General features: G+C 39.2%; 1 protein-coding gene across 4 annotated transcripts in view; it reads right to left on the bottom strand.

Annotated features, from left to right (window-relative positions):
• MIOS (meiosis regulator for oocyte development) overlaps positions 1–27,356 on the bottom strand; it is a 45,763-nt gene extending 18,407 nt beyond the window's left edge. The window contains exons 1-5 of one of the 4 annotated variants that reach the window (XM_060632551.2): positions 27,244–27,330; positions 26,143–26,238; positions 19,619–20,960; positions 19,198–19,296; positions 953–1,207 (exon numbers count right to left, since the gene is read on the bottom strand). In XM_060632551.2, coding sequence (XP_060488534.1) covers positions 953–1,207; positions 19,198–19,296; positions 19,619–20,912 — 1,648 coding nt within the window. In that variant the 5' untranslated portion in view covers positions 20,913–20,960; positions 26,143–26,238; positions 27,244–27,330. The other 3 variants (XM_060632550.2, XM_060632554.3, XM_060632552.2) reach the window with 3 other exon arrangements.
• Positions 27,357–27,626: the final 270 nt, after the last annotated feature.

Raw genomic sequence — 27,626 nt, 5'->3', positions numbered from 1 at the left:
TAATTACAAATGGCTTAAAATATCGATTCTTTTTTTCATCTCCACATTATCTTCTATTGCTCTCCCAAATGGGGAAGACTTACACTGGAGCAAAAGTGAAGGAAAAGAGGCCAATCTGGGCAAAACATTAGTTTTTTAAACTTTTTTTACTGCAAGCAAATACATTACAATTATTTGCATGTTTTTCTCTGTGGTACAATAGAAATGTAATGTTTTCAAAATGGACCATCAAATAAGAATTACACATTCTGAATATTCAGAAATAATTTGCTAGGTGTATTAAAAATCAAAAGCTATACATATCTTAGTTACTTTCAACTGAAATATTCCTGATAAGGAAAAAACTGCATGTCTAGACTGAAATTTATTTGCCCACGTATTCTATTGCAAAATGTCAGAGTAAAAACTTTACATTTCACTGTTTCTTCCTTTTAAAAAATATTACATGAAAACTACGTTTAAATCACCAGACTCCAGTAGAAGCATTTTTGCAGATCAAAGTATGATTTTTATAAGAATCTGTATTAGTCTAACTAAAGTGTCACTTAGTTTCCTAAAAGTCAACCAATAACCATCCGAAAGATGATGTATAAGATACAAATGTTTGCCATAAGAATGCCTGCAAACTGAAGTAGCCCAATCTCCAATACATTTTTAAAAATGTATGTGAACCATCTTTAAAAGAAAAAAAAAAAAAAACATTAAAAGGGACACATTTGAGCATTTACTGTAACATCATTAAGATGGTACTTAAGACACATTTTCTTTTTTAGACATAAACCAAAGCATAAACAAAAGAGATGGGATATCTACTTTCATAGATACAGTTCTGTGCTCATTACTCTTTCAAAAAAAATTATCTAAAAATACTGATTAAATATCTTAAAGTTATCAGCATCTTTACTTTAAAGGATTCTATGAACTGCAGTCATCTTAGAATATAACCTAATACCTTTTTCTGAAGATGCTCCTTCATTCAGGATTTGGATTGCTCGTCGAATATCCAAGTTGAACAATGCCACAGCAGCAGCTCTCTCCCATTCCCCTTCTTGTACAAGGGAGTTCAAAAATGGCCCCACATCTACATCCGTTCCTTTCTTTATCCACCCGCAAAGCTGTAAAGCTAAAATTCTCTCTTCATTTAAATTCTGAGTATCAGTTTGCTTATCCAAACCGCTCCAATTATGTCTGCTACTTTCCACCATTCCTAAAAAAGATAAGTATTTTTATATTAGTTGCTTTATTACTATATTTTGAAATATATTTAGGAAGTAAGTCTGGGGATGCCTGGGTGGCTCAGGCAGTTAAGCATCCGACTTCAGTTCAGGTCCTAATCTCATGGCTTGTGAGTTTGCATCCCACATCAGGCTCTGTGCTGACAGCTCAGAGCCTGGAGCCTGCTTTGAATTCTGTGTCTCCCTCTCTCTCTGCCCCTCCCCTGCTCACACTCTGTCTCTCTCTCTCAAAAACAAACATTAAAAAAAAAAAAAAAGTAAGTCCATTTTACACAGAAATATTTCAATATTACACTCTGGATATTTGACTTTTTTAAGTGTATTTTTTAAACTTATTTTGAGAGAAAGAGAGAGAGAGCACGAACACAGAAAGGAGCAGAAAGAGAGGGAGAGAGAGAATCCCAAGCAGGCTCCAGTGCTGTCAGTGCAGAACCTGACAGGGCTCAAACTCATGAACCATGAGATCATGACCTGAGCCGAAATCAAGAGTGGAACCCTTAACAAATGAGCCACCCAGGTGCCCCTGGATATTTGACTTCTTAACCACAAATTCATGACAGCATAAATGTAAAATATGCCACAAACAAAACATACATTACATGTTGTTAACTACAACAGTTCCTTGAGATACCAAAAGAGCTACTGGAAGAACAATTAATGCTTGATGGGCTGAGCTGCTGCTTCAGAGAAGCTTCCCTGACCACCTAATCTAAGAGTGCCACCTGCTATTTTCTAACGTAACACTGTTTCTTCAATTTCCCTTAGACCTAATGTAAGCTCCCATATTTTATTAGTTTTCAGTCTTCTCTCTTCTCCTACTAGAATATATGCTTCAAAAGGGCAGGTGTCTTGTTTCTACTTGAAAGATTATCTCCAGTGCTTAGAATCCAATAGACTGACTCTTCCCTCTCCGACTTTCTCTCTTTGTATGTATGTATGTGTGTGTGTGTGTGTGTGTGTATGTGTGTGTGTGTGTGTGTATATACCTGGGTGGCTCAGTTGTTAGGTGTCTGACTTTGGCTCAGGTCATATTTTCATCGTTCGTGGGTTCGAGCCCCACATTGGACTCTCTGCTGACTGCTCAGAGCCTGGAGCCTGTTTCAGATTCTGTGTCTCCCTCTCTCTCTGTCCCTTCCCCACTCATGCTCTGACTCTCTCTCTCTCTCTCTCTCTCTCTCAAAAATAAACATTAAAAAAATTATATACATATATATGAAAAAATGAGATCGTAAATACCAAAGTACTCTGAAAGTTTGAAGTAAATACTAAAGCTAAAACAGAATGGGAATTATTTGAAGGTTTCTTCCCCTTCACTAAATCAAAAGATTTTATATATTCTCATTCTCTTTTCAGAAGGAATCTAATTCTTCGAGCATTACATTGTAATCAAGGCAGATGATCCTAATGGCACTAAATAAAGGTGAAACAAATAGAAATAAAACCTGACTCCTATTGCATATCAAATCCTTAAATGTTCTAGAAAGTTGTACCATCAAAATTGTCATTATAGAATTATCTGTTATTTTAACAAAAAGGATTTTCAGAATAAACTCAGTTATGAGTTAGGCAGCAAGAATGTTTAACATTATAAACATCTTTTATTATAACTTTTATACTTACATATAATACATAATTATACCTTTGTAAATAACTAGATCAATAGGTTTTAAGAAATAATTCCATTTGTCTGTATAGGCAGAATTGTAAATTGGGCTCCATGATTCTTGCCCCCTAGTATATAATCCCCTCCCCTTGTGTACAGGTGAAATCTGTGACTTGCTTCTAAATTACACAATATAGTACAAGTGAAAGCATTTTGCAGATGTAATAAAAGGTCATTACTTAGTTGACTCTGAGTCAATGAAAGGGAAATTATCATGTGTGGGCCTGACTTAACCACGTTAATACCTTCAAAAGAGTCCAGAGAAAATGAGAGAGGTTCTCCAGCTATACTAGAAGTAAAAGTTGCTTCGTTGTGAGAAGGCTGTGTGGCAAGGAAGCGTGGGTAGCCTCTAGGAGCTGAGGACAGCCCCTGGCGACAGCCAGCAAGGACAATTCTGCCCTACAAGTTCAAGGAAACAATTCTGTCAATAACCATATGAGCTTGGAACAATACTCCAACCTCCAGAAACAACCAAAGCCTGGCTAACATCTTCATTTTAGCCTTGTGAAACCAAGAGCAGAGGACCCAGTGAAGCCATGCCAAGACTTTAGACCATGGAAATGATGATATTTGCATAATATAAAAATGAATATACTGTCCAAAGTTGACTTTATACTCTTCTGAGAAAAGAATTAAAGAAATGAACACAAGCAAAATTGGGAAAATATTAAAAACTTCATCAATTGCCATTTGCAAATCAAATACATATATAAATAATGCAAAGCATTATTTCTTAAAGTCCATTTAATCTAAATACATGGGTAGAGTAAAATTAGTATATAGTGAATGTCTAAATACATGAATAAAGAGTAAAATTAGTATAACAGCAAAAGTCTAAACTCTCCAAACCTAATTCACACTTTTAAATAACTTCATTATATGATGTTAGGCCATGGCAAAAGCTCATAATATTATTCATGGTAGGACATATTTTAAGCTATATATCATTGCTTTATAAAAAAGTTTCAAGATGAGTTATTTGTAAATCTGGAAATTAAAAAAACAGTTAAATATCTACACTTGAAATTATTTATTTTTAACCTTACTGCTGAAAACTGTTGCTGTTAAGTCAAGGGGTCAGGAGGAAACTTCTGAAAAGTTTTCTCCCCTTAAGAGAACCACCTGCCCATTGAAAAGAGGAAGCATGCTGCTCTATTTGCAACCATGAAGAAAGTCATGACAAAATCACTTTTAGCTTATGAAAGTGAACTTTTAAGAACTGTTATAAAATTCTGAATAATAAGGTTAAAACACGTTAAAAATTAAATACAACAGGGACACCTGGGTGGGTCAGTCACTTAGGCATCCGACTCTTGAGTTTGGCTTGGGACATGAGCTCTCAGTTCATGAATTTGAGCTACACGTCAGACTCTGCACTGATGGTGCGGAGCCTGCTTGCGGATTCTCTCTCTCCCTCCCTCTGCCTCTGCTCTTCCTATGCTCTCTCTCAAAATAAACAAATAAAAACTTAAAAAAAGCTAAACACAACATTTTTCTGAATAACAAATTTACATTTAGATAAAATGCAGCTATTAAATTTTAAGAATAAGCTGTAGATGTACCATTTGGTATTTATTTTTGTATCTCTCCTATAAATTTTGGATTGAATGCTGAGGATATTAAATGGTAAAAATGACTATTTCAGGGGCACCTGGGTGGCTCAGTCGGTTATGCATCCAACTCTTGACTTCGGCTCAGGTCATGATCTCACGGTTCTGGAGTTCAAGCCCTGCATCAGGCTCTGCATAGACAGTGCAGAACCTACTTGGGATTTTGTCTACCTCTCTCTTTGCCCCTCCCCTGCTTGCTATCTCTCTCTCAAAATAAATAAAAATAAACTTTTTCTAAAAAAATAAATAAATAAAAACTATTTTAGGGGCACATGGGTAACCAACCACATGAGTTGGTTAAGTATCTGACTTTGCCTCAGGTCATGATCTCACCATTCCCAAGCTTGAGCCCAGTCAGGCTTTGTGCTGACAGCTCAGAGCCAGGTGCCTATTTCAGATTCTGTGTCTTCATCACTCTCTCTGCCCCTCCCCAACTCACACTCTCTCTTCTCCCTCTCAAAAATAAACAAACCTAAAAAAAGACTATTTAAAAATTGTTTAATGTTTATTTTTGACAAAGAGAAAGACAGACAGACAGACAGACAGACAGACACAGTGTGAGCAGGGAAAGGGCAGAGAGACAGAGAGGGAGACTCAGAATTTGAGGCAGGCAGGCTCTAGGCTCTGAGCTGTCAGCACAGAGCCTGATGTGGGCTTGAACTCACAAACTGTGAGATCATGCCTTGAGCCGAAGTCAGACGCTTAATGAACTGAGCCACCCAGGCACCCCCCCCCCCCCAAAAAAGGATTATTTTAAACAGGTGAACAAAAAGCAGCAATTTATTTTTCAAACAAATTCTCACAGTTTAATAATATTTGAGTTTCTTAGAGTTTTTATTTTACAGAAATTGTGCCATGGAATAAATAAAGATGAATACGTACAACTCCAAAGAGTTCAGTACTACAAAGTGGAAATATGTCCTGTAAGTCAAGTGCATGGATACCGCGTCATGTATTTTGCCTGATCTTTTGGCCTTCTTATGGCTTGATAACTATGTACCTGGTAATTAGGGTTATCAAATAAGCAGCGTGATATTATTGTGCATTTTTAAGTATATAGTCATTCTTTTTAACACATATAAATTTTAAAATTTATGATTTTAATTTATCTCTGAAAAAGAATTAAAATGTATTTACACATGTCTTTCAATACTAAAAGAACAAAACTGTATCCCTTAAATTTAAGACTAACCTATATACATAAATAGAATCGATGTTTTATTGACAGGCGCAAGAGAAACAAGTTCACTTAAACATTAAAAAACATTTTTAGTTTGTGAGGGAGGAATTAAGATGGTGGAGTAAGTAGTAAGGGGACCCCAGGCTTGGGGATCTCGTCCCTTAAACACAGATCAACATCAAATCATATGAACACCCAGGAAATCGATCTGGGGATTAAGAGAACAATCTGCATAATCTGATAGAACGTGGCAGGTACTTGGTGCAGGGAGGCAAACTGGGGGACAGGAAAGCCATGGTGCTGCACAGGGGTGGGAGCCTTTTTCGCAAAGAGGAGAAAGAGAAGGGGAGAGAAAGAAGTGTGTTGGGTTCGCACAAGAAAAGCACTCCCCCAAAACCACTGATGGGGGAATCTTGAGGAACTGAGTATCCCAACTTTTTGCAAACAGTGGAGCTGAAATTCTGGGTTTTTGACAGTCTGTGCCATTTGCTGCAGTAGATCCAAGAGGGTGGTGGTGCTCCTAGGGAGATGGAGGGGAGGCCCCAGAATAGACAGTGCGATGTGGGGATCCCCTGGGTCGCACTAGGAGAGAGTGTTCCTTTCCTGGAGTGCATTCGGACAAGGATATATTGCTTCTCCAAGGACAAAAGCTGAGGCTGGCGCCTTTGAATGTTCAATAGGAGACAGAGGTGTGCACTGTGGTGGGTAAAGTGGTCACAGCTTTTCACTGTGCATCATCATAAACTCCAGGCACCTGTACGGCCCTGCAATTGCTTTACTGGGACAGAAGGCACAGCACAGCGAGCCTCTCCTTCAGAGGGCAGCAGGTCCACATTGTGGTGAGCCCTTTAAGATTCAGAGTTTTGAATCTCGGTCCTGCACCAAAGATGAAAACACTGAAGGGACACCTGGGTTGCTCAGTTGGTTAAGTGTTTGACTCTTGATTTTGGCCCAGGTCATAATCTTGTGGTTTGTGGGTTTGAGCCCTGCACTGGGCTCCAGCCTGCCAGTGCAGAGCTGGCTTGGGATTCTCTCTCTCCCCTCTCTCTCTCTCGGCCCCTCCTCACTTACATTCTCTCTCTCTCTCTCCTCCCTCTCTCTTCTCTCTCAAAAGAAATAAATAAACTTAAAAAATATATAAAAATAAATGGGAAATATTAAAACAAACAAACAATAACACTGGAAAGCTATGGTGCCCAGCATGTCTATGGCCCCGGGAACAGAAGGGTTGAGGGCATGGATCTGACAGAAGCCTGGGACACAGGGGGAGAAATTGTTCGCTTGTCTGTGAGGACTACCAGAACAAAGGTGGGCGCCAGCTCTCCTACCCAGGAATAGAGGAGAGAGCAGGGTGGCGCCATCTTCCCCCACCAACAGGGTCTGACTTCAGCAAATAACACAGCTCCCCCAGTCAAGGCAGAAGCTGTTTACACCAAACCCTGCCCCCCTACACCCTGCAGGGACATCTTTACGAGGGCAGGTCTGATTGTGAGCCAGTGCAGTGGGCCTCTTCCCCAAGGACCAACACAGCTTCCCCCTCCCCCACCCCCAAGTGCACAAGTCCACTGATCATAGAGTGCTCCAAAGCATCAGCTTCAATTCTGGTGGAAACAGGACCAGACTTTTTTTTTTTTTTTTTTTACATCAGGCTTAGTTTTTTGTTCATTTGTTTGCTTTTGGTTTTTTGTTTCCTTTTCTTGTTTTTTGGATCAGGCTTCTCTTTCTTTTTCTTCTTTTTTGTTTTCTATTCCTTTGAAATCAGCCTTATAGTTTTTTGTTTGTTTTATTTCTTTTCTCTTTTTTTTTGATCAGGCCTTTTTTTTTTTTTTTTTCTTCAGTAGGCTTATTTTAATAGATCAAAGCACACCCAATTAAAGGTCAAATACTCCCCACTACAAGCAAGGAAGAACTCTGCCAAGGACTGACCAGCAGGAAAAAGCAGCTATATCACAACAGCACAGTGCATACAGCATATACCTGAAACACTTCCTGAAATGCCAGGCCCTGGACAGTGTATGACCCCTTCTTGATATACCCATTACTCTCAGGACCAGGAAATATAACAAGCTTTCATAACATGCAAAAGACAGGAACCTAGACAAAATGACAAGACAGAAGAATTGTCCCCCAAACAAAAATCAAGAAGAAACCACAGCCAGGATTTGCTCAAAACAGATATAAGTAATTTATCTGAACAAGAATTTAGAACAAGAGTCATAAGAATACTAGCTGGGCTTGAAAAAAGCATAGAAGACACCAGAGAAACACTTGCTACAAAAATCAAAGACCTAAAAACTACTCAGGCTGAAATAAAAAATGCTATAACTGAGATGCAAAACTGACTGGATGTAATCATGAGGATGGAAGAAATAGAGGACCAAATAGGTGATATAGAAGATAAAACTATGGAAAATAATGAAGCTGAAAAGGAGGAAAGAAAACTATTAGATCATGAATACAGACCTAGGGAATGCAACAATTCTATAAAGTGCAATAATATCATATCATAGGAGTCCCAGAAGAAGAGTAGGAAAAAAGACAGAAGGTTTATTTGAATAAATATAGCTGAGAAATTCCCTAATCTGGGGAAGGAAAACAGGCATTCAAGTCCAAGAGGCATGCTGAATTCCCGTCAAACACACACACACACACACACACACACACACACACACACACACACACAAAACAAAAAAACAGGTCAACACCAAGACATATCATAGTGAAATTTGCAAAATACAAAGATAAAGAGAGAATTCTGAAAGCAACTAGGGACAAAAGGTCCTTAACCTACAAGGGTAGACACATAAGAGTACCAGGAGACCTGTCCATAGAAACTTGGCAGGCCAGAACAGAGTGGCATGTGTTCAACATGCTAGTCAGGAAAAAAATGCAGCCAAGAATTTTTTTTTTTTTAACTTCACATTTTCCAGAAATGTTTATTTATTTTGAGAGAGAGAGAGAGAGAGAGAGAGAGATGGAGAGAGACAATCCCAAGCAGGCTCCATGCTGTCAGCACTGAGCCTAACATGGGGCTCAATCTCACGACCATGAGATCAGGATCTCAACCAATCAAGAATCAGATTCTTAACCAAATGAGCCACTCAGCCGCCCCATCAACTGAGAATATACAGCAAGGGTGTCAGTCAGAAAGGAGAAATAGAGTTTCCAAAACAAGCAACAACTAAAGGAGTTTGTGAACACTAAACCAGCTATGCAAGAACTGTTAAAGGGGACCCTTTGAGCGGGAAAGAGAGACCAAAAACAACAAAGATAAAGGAACAATATACAGGAACAGTGACTTTACAGGTAATACAAATGGCACTAAATTCATATCTATCAATAATTACTTCTGAATGTAAATGGACTAAATGCTCCAATCAAAAGACATAGGGTACCAAAATGTGTATGTATGTATGTATACACACACACACACACACACATACATATAAAAGACCCATTTATATGCTGCTTACAAGAGATTCATTTTAGACCCAAAGACACCTCCAGATTGAAAGTGAGGGGGTGAAGAACCATCTATAATGCTAATGGACATCAAAAGTAAGCTGGAGTAGCCATACATATATCAGACAAACTATATTTTAAACCAAAGACTATATAATAAAAGATGAAAAAGAGAACTATATCATAATAACGGGGCCTATCCAACAAGAAGATCTAAAAATTTTAAATATTTATGTCCCCAAACTGGAAGCAGCCAAATATACAAATCATTTAATAACGAACATAAAGAAACTCACTGATAATAATACAATAATAGTAGGGGACTTTTATACTCCTCTTACCAAAATGAGAGATTATCTAAGCAGAAAATCAACAAGGAAACAATGGCTTAGAATGACACACTAGACCAGATGGGCTTAACAGATACATTCAGAGCATTTCACCCTAAAGCAGCAAAATGCACATGGAACGTTCTCCAGAATTGATCACATACTGGGTCATAAATCAGGCCTCAACCAGTACAAAAAGACTGAGATCATACCGTGCATATTTTCAGACTACAACACTATGAAACTTAAAGTCAACCACAAGAAGAAATTTGAAAAGACCACAAATATATGAAGGTTAAAGAACATCCTACTAGAGAATGAATGGATTAAGCAGGAAATTAAAGAAGAAATTAAAAAATACATGGAAGCCAATGAAAATAAAAACACAATAGTCCAAAACCTTTGGGAGGCAGCAAAGGTGACATAAGAGGGAATACAATACAGGCCTTCCTCAAGAAGGAGGTCTCAAATACAAACCTAACCTTACACCTAAAGAAGTTGGAAAAAGAACAGCAAATAAAGCCCAGAACCAGCAGAAGGGAAATAATAAAGATTAGAGCAAAAACACATGATACAGAAACAACAACAACAACAAAAACAAAATAGATCAATGAAACTAGGAGCTGGATCTTTGGAAGAATTAACAAAACTGATAACCCTCTACCCAGACTTATCAAAAAGAGAGCACCTGGGTGGCTCAGTTGGTTGAGTGTCTGACTTCGGCCCAGGTCATGATCTTGTGGTTCACAAGTTCGAGCCTTGCATCGGGCTCTGTGCTGACAGCTCAGAGCCTGGAGCGTGCTTCAGATTCTGTGTCTCCTTCTCCTTCTGCCCCTCCCCAGCTCACACTCTGTCTCTGTCTCTCTCTCAAAAATAAATAAAAACATTAAAAAAATTTTTTAATTAAAAAAAGGACCCAAATAAATATAATCACAAATGAAAGAAGAGGTATCACAAACAACACTGCAAAAATACAAACAATTATAAGAGAATATTATGAAAAATTATATGCCAACAAAGTGGGCAATATGGAAGAAATGGATAAATTCCTAGAAACATATAAACTACCAAAACTGAAACAGAAAGAAATAGAAAATTTGAACAAACCCATAACCAGTAAAGAAATTGAATCCAGGGTCCAGGGCTAGATGGCTTTCCAGGGGAATTCTACCAAACATTTAAAGAAGAGTTAATACCTATTCTTTTGAACCTATTCAAAAAAAACAAAAAGGAAGGAAAACTTCCAAACTGATTCTATGAAGCCAACATTACCTCGATTCAAAAACCAGACAAAGACCCCACTAAAAACGAGAATTACAGACCAATACCCATGATGAACATGGATGCAAAAATTTCCAACAAGATACTAGCAAATAAAAGCCAATAGTACATTAAAAGAATTATTTTCTATGATCAAGTGGGATTTATTCCTGTGCTGCAGGGCTGGTTCAATAACCACAAACCAATCAACATGATATACCACATTAATAAACAAAAGGATAAGAACTATATGATTCCCTCAATAGATGCAGAAAAAGCACATCCTTTTTTGTTAAAAACCCTCAAGAAAGTAAGGATAGAAGGAACATACCTCAACATCATAAAGGACATAAACGAAAGACCCATAACTAATAAATCCTCAATGGAGGAAAACTGAGAGCTTTTCCCCTCAGGTCAGGAACACAACAGGGATGTCTGCTCTCACCACTGGTACTGAAAGTCCTAGCTTCAGCAATCAGGCAACAAGAAATAAAAGGCATCCAAATTGGCAAGGAAGAAGTCAAACTTCCACTCTTCACAGGCAACCTGATACTCTATGTGGAAAACTCAAAAGACTTCACCAAAAAATTCCTAGAACTGATCTATGAATTCAGCAAAGTCGCAGGATATAAAATCAACATACAGAAATCAGTTGCCTTTCTATACACCAATAATAAAGCAGCAGAAAGAGAAATCAAGGAATCAATCCCATTTATAATTGCACTAAAACCCACAAGATACCTGGGAACAAACCTAATCAAAGAGGTAAAAAATGTGTACTCCAAAAACTATAGAACAATATTTTTAAAAATTGAAGATGATACAAAGAAATAGAAAAACATGCTCATGGGTTAGAAGAACAGATATTTGCAAATGACATATCGGATAAATGGTTAGTATCCAAAATCTATAAAGAACTTAACACCCAAAAAACAAATAATCCAGTGAAGAAATAGGCAGAAGACATGAACAGACATTTTTCCAAAGACATCCAGATGGCCAACAGACACATGAAAAGATGCTCAATATCACTCATCATCAGGGAAATACAAATCAAAACCACACTGACAACCACCTCATACCTGTCAGAGTGGCTAAAATTAACAACTCAGGAAACAACAGATGTTGGTGAGGATGTGGAGAAACGGAACCCTCTTGCACTGGTGGTGGGAATGAGAACTAGTGCAGTCGCTCTGGAAAACAGTGTGGAGGTTCCTCAAAAATTAAAAACAGAACTACCCTACAACTCAGCAATAGCAATACTAGGAATTTATCCAAAGGATACAGGAGTGCACACGGACAGGGGCACAAGTACCCCAATGTTTATAGCAGTGCTTTCAACAACAGTCAAATTACAGAAAGGGCCTAAATGTCCATCAACTGATGAATGGATAAAGAAGATGTGGTTTATATATACAGTGGAATATTACTTGGCAACGAGAAAGAATGAAATCATGCCACTTTCAGCAATGGGGATAGAGCTGGAAGGTGTTATGTTGAGTGAAATAAGTCAGAGAAAGACAGTTATCATATGTTTTCACTCATATGTGGATCTTGAGAAACTTAACAGAAGACCATGGGGGAAGGGAAGGGGAAAAAAATAGTCACAAACAGATAGGAAGGGAGGCAAACCATAAGAGACTCTTAAACACAGAGAACAATCTGAGAGCTGATGAGGGAGTAGGGGAGTGGGGGAGTAGGGGAGTGGGGGAGAGGGGAAAATAGGTGATGGGCATTGAGGAGGACACTTGTTGGGATGAGCACTGGGTGTTGTATGAACCATGGGAATCTACCCCAAAAACCAAGAGCACACTTTACACACTGTATATTAGCCAATTTGACAATAAATTAAACATACAATACATACATATTGTTAATATGTTTATACTACCCAAAGCAATCTATACATTCAATGCAATCCCTATCAAAACAATGCCAGCATTCTTCACAGAGCTAGAACAAACAATTCTAAAATTTGTATGGAACCAGAAAAGACCCCAAATAGCCAAAGTAATGTAGAAAAAGAAAAGCAAAGTGAGACACCTCACAATTCCAGACTTCAAGCTATATTACAAAGCTGTAATCATCAAGACAGTATGGTACTGGCACAAAAACAGACACAAAGATCAATGGGAGAAAATAGAGCACCCAGAAATGGACCCACAACTATATAGTCAATTCATCTTCAACAAAGTAGAAAGAATACCCAATCGAGAAAAGACAGTCTCTTCAACAAATGGTGTTGGGAAAACTAGACAGCAACACGCAGAAGAATGAACCTGGACCACTTTCTTACACCATATACAAAAGTAAACTCAAAATGTATGAAAGACCTAAATGTGAGACAGGAAACCATCAAAATCCTAGAGAAGAACACAGGCAGCAACCTCTTTGACCTCAGCCGTAGCACTTCTGACTAGACACATCTCTGGAGGCAAGGTTAACAAAAGCAAACATGACTTATGTGAATTTCATCAAGAAAAAAACCTGCACAGTGAAGGAAACATTCAACAAAACTGAAAGGCAGCCTATGGAATGGGAGAAGATATACAGAACTAACATATCTGATTAAGGGTTAGTATCCAAAATCTATAAAGAACTTATCAAACTCAACATCCAAAAAATAAATAATACAGTTAAGAAACAGGCAGAAGACGGGGCACCAGGGTGGCTCAGTTGGGTAAGCATCTGACTTCGGCTCAGGTCATGATCTCACAGTTCATGGGTTCAAGCCCCGCATCAGGCTCCGTGCTAATAGCTCAGAGCCTGGAACCTGGTTCAGATTCTATGTCTCCGTCTCTCTCTGCCTTTCTCCCACTCATGCTCTGTCTCTCTCTCTCTCAAAAATAAACATTAAAAAAAAATTTAAGAAAAAAACCAGAAATGGGCAGAAGACACGAAGAGATGTTTCTCTAAAGACGACATACAAATGGCTAACAGACACATGAAAAGATGCTCACCATCACTCACCATCAGAGAAATACAAATCAAAACCACAATGAGATACCACCTCACACCTGTCAGAATGGCTAAAATAAAAACCCAGGAAACAAGAGATGTTGGCAAGGATTCACCTTACACTGTTGGTGGGAATGCAAACTGGTGCAGCCACTCTAAAAAACAGTGTGAAGGTTCCTCAGAAAGTTAAAGATAGAGCTACCCTACAACTCAGCAATTGCACTAGTAGGTATTTATCCAAAGGATACAAAAATACTGATCTGAAGAGGCACAAGCACCCCAATGTTTATAGCAGTACCATCAACAGCAAGCCAAATTACAGAAAGAGCCCAAAGTCCTTCGACTGATGAATGGGTAAAGAAGACGTGGAAAACACACACACACACATGCACACGCGCACACACACACACACACACACACACACATACTGTATGATTCCACTCATATATGGAATTTAAGAAACAAAACAGATCAACATGGGGAAGAGAAGGGAGAATAAAATAAGATAAACATAGAGAGGGAGAGGGCACCTGGACAGCTCAGTCAGTTGAGCATCTGACTGTTAATTTTGGCTCAGGTCATGGTCTCCGGGTCATGAGATCCAACCTTGCATTGAGATCCATGCTGGCTGTGGAGCCTGCTTGAGATATTCTTTCTCTCTCTCTCTCTCTCTCTCCTTTTGCCCTTACACTGCTCACACGTGTGCTCTCTTGCTCTCAAAAAAATGCAAACAAAAAAACAAGAGGGAAGCAAACCGTAAGAGACTCTTAACTATAGAAAACAATTAGGGGTTGCTAGAGGGGAGATGAGTGGGAGGGGATGGGCTAAATGGGTGATAGGCATTAAGGAGGTCACTTGGTGCTGTATGTAAGTGATGAATCACTAAACTGTACTCCTGAAACCAATATTATTACACTATATGTTAACTTGAATTTAAATAAAATCTTGGAAGAAAAAAAAACACTTTTAAAAAATTGGTTTCAAATACTACACCAAGCAATCAGACACCATGCTATTTGCAGATAGTAATTTGTTGCATTTATACATCTGTATAACAAAGCAGTAAAAGTATCAAGTGTTTATAAGAACATTTTGTTAAAAACATTAAGTCCTAGCTATTCTGTCTGTTAAAATAATTCTGAATAGACAAGTTCTATAGATCAGAATTTACCCTTTAAGTATGAAAAATATTTTCATCATATTGGATAGAAGGCTGACCAGTATTTATTACACAATTTTCTGCCATCTTAAAAGGAAGAAATTATAATTAACATTATGAACACTGCTCCACAAGACTGTACAAGACATTCCCTTAGAGCATGCCTTCTCATCCTGGTTGACTTCAACACTCAGTCTGTCCAATAAATCAGTCTGTCTCTTTGCTTCCTTATATCCAGTGGTTCACGCCTCCAAGATTTTACCCACTCCTTTAGTGAACACATCCAAACTGATCCTCCTTCAAAAGAGCCACTTTCTTGGGCGCCTGGGTGGCTCAGTCATTTAAGTGTCTGACTTCAGCTCAGGTCATGATCTCATAGTTTGTGAGTTCGAGCTCCACATCAGGCTCTATGCTGACAGCTCAGAGCCCGGAACCTGCTTCAGATTCTGTGTCTCCCTCTCTCTCTGCCCGACCCCCCACTCATGTTTTTTTTTTTCTCTCTCTCTCTCTCTCTCATAAACATTAAAAGGAAAGTTACAAAAAAAAAAAAAAAAGAAAGAAAGAAAAGAGCCACTTTCCTACCACAACCTCATCGCCTTTCAGAAATCTCTCTTCTAAATTTTTCAACCTTACAATCTCTTGGCCCCTCTTATTTTTACTTACCAGTCTCCTGTCATTTCCCTCCCCAAAACCAACAAATGAATCATTCTCTTGCCAGTACCCTTAATTCTCTCACCATACTGTCCTTTATTTTATCTTCTGATTAAAACAATTGCCCCACAATCCTCTCGTGTTTCTCAAAACAACTCTGGCTCCTTTTCTCCATGTCTTCTACCACCTTCCTGCTCCTTTTCAACAAGCAAACCTACCACACAGAAAAGAGAGCCATTGCGTGGTAAACTCATCAGCCTCCAGTCATTCAACCTTATACAACCTACATACCTTTCCCCTTTCCCTCTGGCAGTATGGAGAAAGTGTACATCCTGTCTAAAGCTAATCTTTCACCTGTGCTCTGGATCCTATTCCTTCATATTCCTAGGAATTTTGTTCTTCACTCCCTTCTCTCTGCATCATCACTTCTTTGCATGGGTTTCCTCACATTAGCATTTAAACTTGCTTAAATCAATCCCACGTTAAAAACAAAGCAACACAAAAACCTTCCTATGACTCTGGATTCACCTGCTGTGCTTTTATTGTATCCCTTTTTATCCTCCTTCATGTGGTCAAGAATTATTTAAAATGGATGACTTTACTTCTTCAACCTACCCTAAATTTCTTGCCCACTGCACAGCTCCACCTAGCTATCTCAAATTCAACTTTCTCCAAAATGAACTTTTTCTTCTCAAATGCACTCTTAGGTTATTCCTATCTAATCAACTAGTACCAGCATTATCTTAGTTTCCTAAGGTAAATATGTGTGCTTTCACTTTTCCTTCCCCTCCGTCTCCTTTACTCAATCATTAAATTTTGTCATGCTCTCTAATTTACCCACATTTCTCACTCCTCTGCCACTAACTTTGGTAGGAACACCCTCATATCTTGCCTAATAACTGTAGCTTTTATCTGAGGTTCCTGTTTGATCCTTTCCAATTCATTCCACACATAGCGACAGCTCTAAAACACAAATCTAATTTTGTCAATACTCTGAAATCTTTCCTTGCTTCCCCTTGTTACAGGGTAAGTCTCCCTAAATTCTTACCATGATTTCTAAGTCCTGAGCTGCCCCACTGCTTACCTTTCTAGTCAGCACTCTTTCCTCATTTTTTTTCTCTCACACTCTGTTCCAGCAATACTAAAATGTGCTACAGTCCCTCTCCTCTGAGTTAATTGCATATGCTGCTCCATGTCTAGACCTTGTCTTCGCTGTTACCTCCTCCAGGGAACCCTCTCCAATCCTTACAGCCAGGCTAGCATTCTTCTATACTTAACTGTTTGTTCTTCCTTATGTTAAATTGCCTATGTACTTGTCCATATTCTGAATTAGAATGTAAACTTCCCAGGAATAGGGGTAATATCTACTTTGTTCAGTCTCTACAAAGGAAGAGACTTATCTTGTTGACAGTTATGCCTTTATTATTCCAAGGACAATTCTTGGCATATAACAAGCAAATAATAAGCATTTGCTGAATAAACAAGTTTACCTCATACTGTAATTGTAAGAATTACATAAAGTAACATGGGGAAAGCAGTCAGCATGATGCCGAATTCATAGAGCACTCAGTATCTATTATTTGTGACCAAAGTTAAAATTTCACTGTGTGGTCTAATAAACTTGTATATGAGATTACTGTGAGCAAGAAGTTTCAGTATGTTGACTGACTATGTGTTGAATCATTAGGGATACAATTAGAGAAAGAAGTGCGGCCAGATAAAAAACTGAAGTCCACAAGTGCCATCTTTGACAGTTGTTTCTCTACTTTTTACTTTGGGGCTGTAAAAACAAAAATATCAAAACCAAAACAAAGAAAAAGCTAAAAGTCTAACAATGAGGAACTCTTTCCAATATAGTTTTTTAATGTGGGTAAAGACTATTTTTGATTCAAGACATTCGGTTTCTACTTCACCAGAAATATATAATGATGGTCTATTTTTCCCCTTGCTTTTCCTCAGAGGTAGTTTGTAAGTTTTTTCCCTAAAATATGTCAAAATACAACAACAACAACAATAATAAACCTCAGAATAACTAAGAATGCAATGTGCCCTCACCTACCATATAGCAAAAATACTAAAAATTCTATAAACTCGGTGTTTAAGTCTTTGCAGCAGCAGTTCTAAAGTCATGAACCGTGGTACGCAGGTGCATCTACAGGGATATGATAGTATTATCTGCCCTTTTATTTATATTAATAAAAATGGAAGTTTCTAAGTAGACTCATTTTATTTATAATAAATTTACTTATTTTTTTACATTTATTTTTGAGAGACAGAGCACAAGTGGGGAGGGGCAGAGAGAGAAGGAGACACAGAATCTGAGCTGTCAGCACAGAGCCTGACACAGGGCTCGAACCCACGAACTGTGAGATCATGACCTGAGCCGAAGTCAGATGCTTAACTGACTGAGCCACCCCAGCACCCCAATAATAAATTTATTTATAATAAAAGTTACTTTTGGGGTGCATGGGTGGCTCAGTCAGTTGAACGTCCAACTTGGGCTCAGGTCATGATCTCACATTTCGTGGGTTCAAGCCCCATGTCAGGCTCTGTGCTGACAGCTCAGAGCCTGGAGCCTCCTTCTGATTCTGTGTCTCCTTCTCTCTTTGCCCCTCCCCTGCTTACACTCTGTCAATCTCCCTCTCAAAAAATAAACATTTAAAAAAAAATTTTTTTTAAATAAAAAAAGAAATTTAAAAAGTTACTTTTTTGGTGGAAAGCTAGTGAGAAAATACCAAAATGGAACTGATCAGATAATAGTCTATTGCATGTTCAGCAATGTGGAACAAAGTAACATGAAAGTCCTTTAAGCTTCTTTTTAATAATATAACAGTTTAAATGCTTAACCTATTCTTATTAAAAAATAATATTTTATTTGGTATTATTTGTACAGTATTTATGAAAACCCTATTAAAGACCAAGTTGAACTTATTATTTGAATTGCCACTCTTTGACTAATAATACAAACTACTTTTTGAGCAGCCTGACTTTGTGGCCCAAATTTGACTGCCATCAAAAGCTAGATACTGAATACTAGGTTGGGGGAAGTATCATAGTATAATGCACAATTCAATTCCAATAAAAACAGTAAGAACAACGGTTCAACGAAAAGATAAGTTTGGCTCTTTTGTCATCTTTATCTTATTCTTAAATAGTTGATCAATTTCAACCCTGTGTTAATTCATACATTAATTTAATTATCAAGGATTCTTTCAGGTAAGGCTCCTTCAGGCAAGGCCACACTTCCTGACATAGTTACTTAGATCTTGCCATAGATAGCTAAGACAAAATGTTTGGACAGCAGAATTAAAAGGGAACTCCTTCAATTATACATCTTTTTATTTAGTTTTTATAAAAGCAAAATACTGTGATAAAATCCAAACCAACCACCATGACCCTGTAAGTCATCGGATGTAATACCTCTCAGGGTCTTCAAAAAAGTAACATGGGATAAATGAACAGATTTAGAAAGACAGTATCACTTGAAAGAAATAAGACTCCCTCCAAAAAGAATTCTGGATATAAAAACAATTATGCATTTAACTCAACTAAAATATCTAATCAGAACCCCCCCCAACAAAAAATAAAAAACAAAGTACGTATGCACACTATTCTGAAGTAACGAGGAAAAAGTAGAAAATAGAGTACAAAAATTATAAAACTTTAAAAAATAAAATTGAATTTTCTTACCCAAAGAGGATTTTACAATTGATTTAATTCCTGCATAAACCAATGATCCTTTGTTTCCTGGAGATTTCTGATCCATATCTTCTGTATACTGCTTCATAAGTATTTAAACGCATAGGAAATACTAATGATGATGTATAATAAAATACGTCAGAGCTGAATTTATTTTGATATGGAGCCAATTCATAATAGGCATCAGTGATAGTTCTACTTTATCGTAGATATACTTTTCTTCTTTCTCTACAATCTATAAAGCAGTATTTCAAGCTCAAGTTTTAAATAATTTTACTCTGTAATTTTAGCATTATGTAACTCGTATTTGCACATAAAACATTCGGAATAAAATTTAAAGACTGACTTTTCAGCAAACTTTCAGAACATTTCTACCTGATTCAGCTCATGAAATTCACAATGAAAAGGATATAGTGCAGAGTATACCAGAGTGACTTGAGCTGTGGATCTTCATTTCCAGCTAAAATATGGTTTCTCCACACCTGTTCTGTATCAAGTCCATACCTGGATAAAGCCCGAAGGCGCATCTTCGTTGCTATATCTTTTTCTAAAGAATTATCATTTTCTTCTTCTGCACATTCATACAAATGACGACCACAAGCCCACATTAAAGATGTTATTGGGCTCCAGGCAAGAGATATCCTTTCAAAAACAGTGAAATCTGACATTGTTCGGTTGGGAGTTACAACTATCATTCGATTTTGACTTGTTGGATGCCAAGCAAAGGAAGCAATGTAATTGTCACAAGGTTGCACACTTCTTTCAATTATTGTGGGCTCAGTTTCATCTCCAATGGGAGTGGGTGTGTGCTGCATATCATATAATCTAATAATATTACTATCCCTTGTCAAAGTGGCAAGCAGACCAGTCCTAGTTGGACACCATGCTACTTTTGTTAAGGGCTTTGGCTGCTCAGTCAAAGTCAAAACTGGCTTCTCAAATTTCCTTAGATCCCATATTGCAACCTGACCTTCATAGAAGGAAGCAACACGATCGTGGAAGTATGGGTCTACTGTCACCCCCTGAACAGCTTTTGTATTTACAAACATCTTTTGGCTCGTATTCCGAAGATCAAATATGGCTAGGTTACGATGCATACCAGCAAGGAGAAGTTTCTGGTCTCGTGGAAGCCAACAAAGAGACAGACAAGCATCATTCTGTCCCAATTCATAAAGAGGTTTTGTTACCAATAATGTTGTTTCAGTTTCACCTGCTGAAAGTCTCACTTTCTCCATGGGAACTATGTCAGGTGTATATTTGCTGCAAATATCCCAAATCAGCACCGAAAAATCAGCTCTATGTTTATCTAGCCCAGCAGCAAGCCAGTTACTATCCAATGGATTCCATGCAAGGGTATTGCATTGTCGGGCATGTTTTGGGACAAATTCTTTTCCTATCAAATCTTTGAATTTTGAGTTATGATCCTGACCAAGACTTGTAAGTACAACTCGACCATTTGCTTGTCCAACTGCTAGGAGGCATTCAGGATCATAATTGAGATACCAGGCAACACATTTCATATATGGTGTATCTGAATTTATTGATAGTAATGTAGCTGCAGAGTCTTCAGATAAACGTAAAGATCCAGCTTTGAGTTCTGAATTCACAGTAGATTCCACATGATATAGGCTCAGTTCTGAGTCACACACAACAAATCTATCAACTTGGTGTGGTGCCCACAATATATCAGGTTTGGTACCGCTCATGTTTAGTGATGTGCTCAAGTAGTCCAGTCAGGTCCATTCACTGAAAATCTGTTTAAAAATAAAAAGTTTTAAAATGTTAACAAAATACAAATCTAAGATGAATAAACTATTTGGAAAGTCAGGAAATTCTCTATATAGGTACTCTGTTTCTCAATATATTTCTTCTAACTGCTAGGAATTCATGATCATATTTATTAATTAAAGAGGGAAAAAGAAGGGTGCCTGGGTGACTCAGTCAGTTGAGTGTCTGACTCTTAATCTAGGCTCAGGTCATGATCCCAGGATCGTGGGCTTGAGCCCCATGTTGGGCTCCATGCTGGGTGTGGAGCCTGCTTGGGATTCTCTCTGTCCCCCTGCCCTTCTCCCCTGCTTGAAGGGAAGGGGAAGGGGAGGAAAGAAGGAAGGAAGAAATAAGGAAAAAGAACTTCTCCCAATAAAATGAGGTGGTAAGATTCTGAGAACTACATTTTGGCCTTTTTCCCCATGATCAAGTATTTTAATTGCACTGTGACTACTAACTTCATTAACCTCAGAATTAATATAACTTCAGCATGGTGAGCAAATTAATAAGCATCATCCCTTTGAAGGGGATAAAACTTTAAAGAATTATGAATCATGTTCTTAAGCAACAGTTTAGAGCAGCACTATCCAACAGAACTTTCCACAGTGACAGAAATGTTCTCTAGCTATACTGCTGTCCAATAGGGTAGCTATTAGCAACATGTGGCTACCAAGCACTAAAAATGTGACTAGTACAATTTTTAAATCTTATTTACCTTTAACTAATTTTTAATAAATAGCCACAGGTTGCCAGCATAATAGACAATGAAGATTTAAAATACAATGCCACTACAAAGACAGAGGTCTCTTTCTCAAGGTTCAACAATAACAAGCAGCTCTATATGGCAGAATAAATAGCAGCATGTATTGAGCAGAGCTGACTTTTATTCCCACCCCTGACGTATATTAGCTATACGCCTGGGAAAGGCCTTTGTGACTGGGCGTCCTTTTGTTTTTTCGTCTATACAACCAAAGAGTTGGTTTAGTGTTTGCCAAATTTCATTCACATACCATCTATTTTTATTTAATATTTTTATTTACATTGACTATTTTTAAAATCACAAAATCTATTTTAACCTATCATAAAATCCATGAATCATGGGCATGGTATGCTAAATGTATTTTTCTAATATACATTGAAATGTATAACTATTAAAATGCTTAATATGTTAACTATACTGGAATTTTTAAAAAATGCTTATGTTTTACCTAAAATCATCCTGTTTACAACCAGCAGTACACACTGCATTTGAGAAAAACTGAATTAAGTGATCATTAAAGGCTCTTTCAGATTTCAATTCTATACATTTTGATTAATATTGACATGGGATTTTGAAAAGATAAATATGACAGTCATTTAAGCACAAACTAAAAATAACTATGTTAAAATGTTATTTTAAAAACAAAAGCTACTTAACAAAAATGTAAATGTCTGTTTTTAACCAATTCTGGCTAGAGGCTATAGTCTGGATTAAAAAGGAACATGGGGCGCCTGGGTGGCTCAGTCGGATGAGCATCCTACTTCGGCTCAGGTCATGATCTCACGGTTCGTGAGTTCGAGCCCCGCATCGGGCTCTGTGCTGACAGCTCAGAGCCTGGAGCCTGCTTCAGATTCTGTGTCCCCCTTCAGATTCTGGGTCCACCCCACCCCTGCTTGTGCTCTGTCTTTCAAAAATGAATAAACATAAAAAAAAAAAAAAAAGGAACAAAGACATTTAGTACCTTTATGGCAAATGGTATCTGCACAACCATGTTCTCAGTTTTTTTTTTTTTAATAGGTTTTGTTTTGTTTCATTTTGTTTTTAACTTTTACTTATTCTTGGAGGGGGAGGAGCAGAGAGAGGGAGACAGAGAATCCTAAGCAAGCTTCGTGCTTTTAGCGCAGAGCTCTAGGGTTCCAACTCACAAACCATGAGATCATGACCTGAGCTGAAACCAAGAGTCCAATGCTTAACCAACTGAGCCACCCAGGTGCCCCTATAGTGTCAGTTTTTAAAAGGTAAAGCTATGGTTCGTTCATTCATCCCCTTCCAGATAGAGAACCTGGCACAGACTCCTAATATAGATAAACTAAAGAAATTCAGCTCAAACATACTTGCTTTACTTTTTGATCTTGTAAAACTTTTAGTCAGGAACTATTAGTCCAGAATTCAACAGACTCATACAATTTAAATGGAAAATCCACTAAGAATACTTATACTGGCTTATTTCCTTTCTTCGGGTTCTGAAGCTCAATATCAATCATTTCAATTATATTCTTACTAGACAGACCCTCAATTTCTTCATTTCCTTGCCACTTTAGGCTTGCCTTCCCCTAACCTTGATCAACCCTTATTCTTCTCTCCTCCACTCAGGCTGCCAAGTTTCACAGCTTAAGGACAGTTTCCACAGAAATTAAGGTATACAACATGTCTGGCCTATGGTGCTGATTCTGCAATTCTTTTACTTATCTGTATACTCAGGCCTTTATGAAATTCATCTTTATGTAGTATCACAGGGACCTTTCTAAAATGCAAACTTAACCAGGTTATACAATCTCTGCTTAAAACCCTCTAATGGTTTCCAATTGTTCTCAGTACAGAGTTCCAAAATCTTCAATATAACCTATAAAGTCCTAAATCTTTTGGCCTCTACCTACTGCTTTGGCCTCAAGGCACACCATTTTCCTCCTTGCTGTGTTCTGGCGACATGGTCTTCTTTTCAGTTCCTAGATTATAACCTCCCTCTGTCCCCTCCCCTCATCACCCCCCCATCACCACTCTTGCAAATGCCCTTCCCTCTTGTTAGAACATTCTTCCCCCCCTTCTTGGTCAAGTTAACACCTACTTGACCATCTCTCAACCGTCATGGTTGACATCAAACATCCTCTATCCCCTCCCCAGTCTGTCAGGTTACTTAGTTATGTACTCTCAGTGAATAGTATTCCTTCCCTTTAAATCACCCTGTCTCTCCTACTAAATTATAAGCTCCATAAGAGCAAGAAAAGTACCTTTTGCTTTCTATTTGTACCTCTGATACCCAGCCCAGTGCCAGGCACTTAGTAGATACTTAACAATTATTTGTTAAATGAATGCATTTGTTAAATGCTCCATCTGACATTTCCCACACTGTTATATCCAAGTTTTACCAATCTCCTCATGCTTCTACCTATACTCTTCCTAGTAGAGACTGGCTCCAGGCAAGAGCAAAGTGCCCACTGTCATAACTGGTTCCAATGATGGGCAAGAGCCCACAGTGAGCCACAATGATCCTAAGAAAGGATCATTCTAATACCTTTCATTTATTCTATAAATATTTATTGGGCATAGTGTATGTGCTAGACACTGTTCTAAATGCTAACATGGTAGTAAACAGGGACAGATAAACTCTCTGATTGCTATGGACTAAATTGTGCCCTCTCCCCCAAATTCATACTGAAGCCCTAATCCCCAATATGATAGAATTAGAGAGAGCCTTTAAGGGGGGTGATCAGAGTGAAATGAGGTCATAAGGGTAGAGTGCTAAACTGACAGAACTGGTGCCCTTACAAGAAGAGAGAGCTATAGAGCTCTCTCCCTACCATGTGAAGACACAGTCTCTCCCTACCATGTGAAGACACAGTGAGGACACAGTAAGAAGGACACAGTGAGAAGGCAGCTATCTGTGAGCCAAGAAAAGAACTCTCACCAAAACTAGACCTGGCACCCTGATTTCAGACTCCAACCTGTGAGCACTGTAAGAAAATAAATTTCTGTTGTTTAAGCCATCTAGTCTAGGGGCTTTGGTTATGGCAGCCCAAGCAGACTAATAAAGGTCTAATAATGCCTGCGTTCTACAGCTGAAGTTAGGATGTAGTAGGACGTAGCTGCAGTAGGACATAGGTAAGACAACAGAAAGCCGGAACAGATACTACCAAGCAAGGGTTCACGCTCATGCCTGTACGGACAGAGGAAACCTCTTAACTGGAGGTATCTGGAGATCTAGCCTATCTTCCTATCTTATCAATAGGACTTTCAAAGTGTGCTTCTATTAAGCACACTTTCAATCTGGGCTTCCATCCCATAATCATATTCTTTACATGGATGATCTGTAAAACTTGGTGACAAACTGAAAAATCCACCTTAAAAAACACAGAGGGTGCCTGGGTGGCTCAGTTACTTAAGCATCCAACTTTGGCTCAGTTCATGAACTAGCAGTTTATGAGTTCCAGCCCCACATCAGACTCCATGTTGACAGCTCAGAGCCTGAAGCCTGCTTTGGATTCTGTGTCTCCCTCTCTCTCTGCCCCTCCCCCACTCGCACTCTGTCTCTCTCAAAAATAAGTAAACATTAAAAAAAAAAATTAAAAGAAACACACAAAATAGAAAGCGTTACTATAATTTAAAAAACTCTGATTTGCATGACTCTCAAGGGAGGACCATCAGCATTTCTTCTGATGTAAGTATGCATGTACAACGTTTATATCCATAAAATGTTTCATATCCATAAAATCTGATTACAGTAATTTTTGTACAAAACTTGAGAGTTAGACTGGCAAACCCCTGTCATTTCACACTGGAGTAAAGTGAAGACCAGACGTTTTGGTTTTTGTCCAAAACCTCCCAACTCCCATCCCAGATTACTGTATAAGAAAAAAATCAACTACATCATTTGCAGGGCCTAGTGCAACATGAAAATAACAAGGCCCTCTTACTGAAAAATTATTAAGAATTTCAAGGTGGTGACAAAGAACATTAAACCAAGTGCCAGCCCTTCTAAACAACGGGTCATATGTGACTGCATAGGTTGTATTAACAACCTAGAGATATACCCATAAACACCCTTTTAAGAAAAATGTTTTTTTTACAATCCAACACATGGTATAGATGGATCCTGGCTCATGAACGTAGATGACTAGGAATAAGGTGAAGAGCAAAGAAAACTAAACCTGGAGTCAGGGGACCTCCAGCCACGCACTGGCTAAACACTAACAAGTCTGTTAATACACCAAGACTGTAAGAGATAGAACACACCCTACCTTCATGTCACAAAGTTGTGACAAACTGAGTTCTTCATATCACACAGCTGTTAGTATCACTATGATTTTCTTCAACAACCCTGAAGTTAATGTTTTCAAGTGTTGGAAACACTGAAAAGTGGGAGTGGAAGGGGTGAAATCTGCAATAATTACAGCTTATGTTAACATCTTCACCTTCAAGTTTTACAAGCGTTCACTTCCCCTCAATGGTTTTGAGCACAGGAAAGCCATGCCGATCCTGTATTCCTCACCAGAACATCTGTAACAGCACTATCCGACAGAAATACAGTGTTAGCCACAGGATTTAAGTTTCTAGTAGCCACACTGAAAAAGTATAAGGAGATGAAATATTTTATTCTCCCCAACATATAAAAAAAAAATCCCTTTCCAACATGCAATCAAAGTAAAAAACTATTCAATTTTTTTTTGTCTGTTTGGGAGGGGGGGTGTCAAGTCCTGTAAATCCGATGGGTATTTTATCATACACTTAGAGCACATCTCAACTCTGTGTGGCTACTGGACAGTGAAGATCCATAATACTAAGTGTACAAAGTATCCAACTACCCTCTCACATCCTTTTGTTGTCTTCTACTTTTCTTACCATAACAAATAACAGCAGCAGTTTCAGGAAGTTCTCACCCTCACCATCTTCAAGGAGATGCACTACACAAATTTCCCTTAAAATATAGTTATACAAAGGGCCTGTAATGCAGGCATCTGCAAATCATTTTAGCACTGCTCGTGGCACACGTGAAAGGTTTTATTCATCCTCTTACGGAATTTTCACTACTCATACAAGCACAGAACACAGCTAACCAACCGGGTGACAGGCCCTTTGGGAAGTATTTAATAAAGTACAGCCAAAGCGAGGCTCTTGCTATTCCGGGTAAATCAGGAATCTGAGGGCCACTCCCACGCTCTAGACACCTGGCTGAGCCGCCCGTCCAACGCGAGGACGCGGTTCCGCACGAACTCGCCGCGCGGCTGACCGCAGCGCGGCCCCAGCGTCCCCGACGAGGTCCGAGCGCGCCCCGAGGCCTCCTGCAGCTCCGAGGCTCCCAGCTAGGCCCCGCCGGCCGCCCGGCGCGGTTATCCCGCAGCGCGGAACGCGACGCCCTGCGCCTCGGCTCCGAGATGGCCCCCGGGTCCGCCCCCGCCCGGGCCTTTCAACCGGGCTTTCCCGGGCCCCTCGCGGCGGCCCCGGCACTCCCGAGCCCACTACCCGGGCCTCCGTCGGGGGTGCTGAGACGCGCGGCCCGAGCCGCGCTCACTGACCTGATGAGGCAGCGCGGCCACCGCACAGCCACTTCCGGCTTGGTCACCGCCCCTCCCGCCGCGGGAGTCCGGGCGCGGGCAAGATGGCGGCCGCGGCGGCGCGGTCAGTAACCTAGGCCACCCGGCTGGGACCCACGACCCCACCACCGCGCCTCAGGCACACGCGGATGTGCCTCGGCCTCGGAAGGATAGTTCCCCGCCCGTGAGCCCCGCCCTTCGTCGCCCCGGAATAGCCCCGCCCTGGGGCGGGGCCACTGCCCAGGAGGCCCCGCCTTCCGCTCTAGCGCTCCCCTGCGCCCCCGGAGGCGCCGCCCCTGCGGCCTGCGAGAGGTAAAGCCGGCAAGCTTACCTGGACGACTCTCGGAGAGGAAATTTCCCAAGTA

Source organism: Panthera onca, chromosome A2 (assembly GCF_046562875.1).
Source record: "Panthera onca isolate mPanOnc1 chromosome A2, mPanOnc1 haplotype 2, whole genome shotgun sequence".
NCBI lineage: Eukaryota > Metazoa > Chordata > Mammalia > Carnivora > Felidae > Panthera > Panthera onca.
The sequence above is the reverse complement of the archived record's forward strand: the minus strand, read 5'-3'. Positions and strand labels throughout refer to the sequence as shown.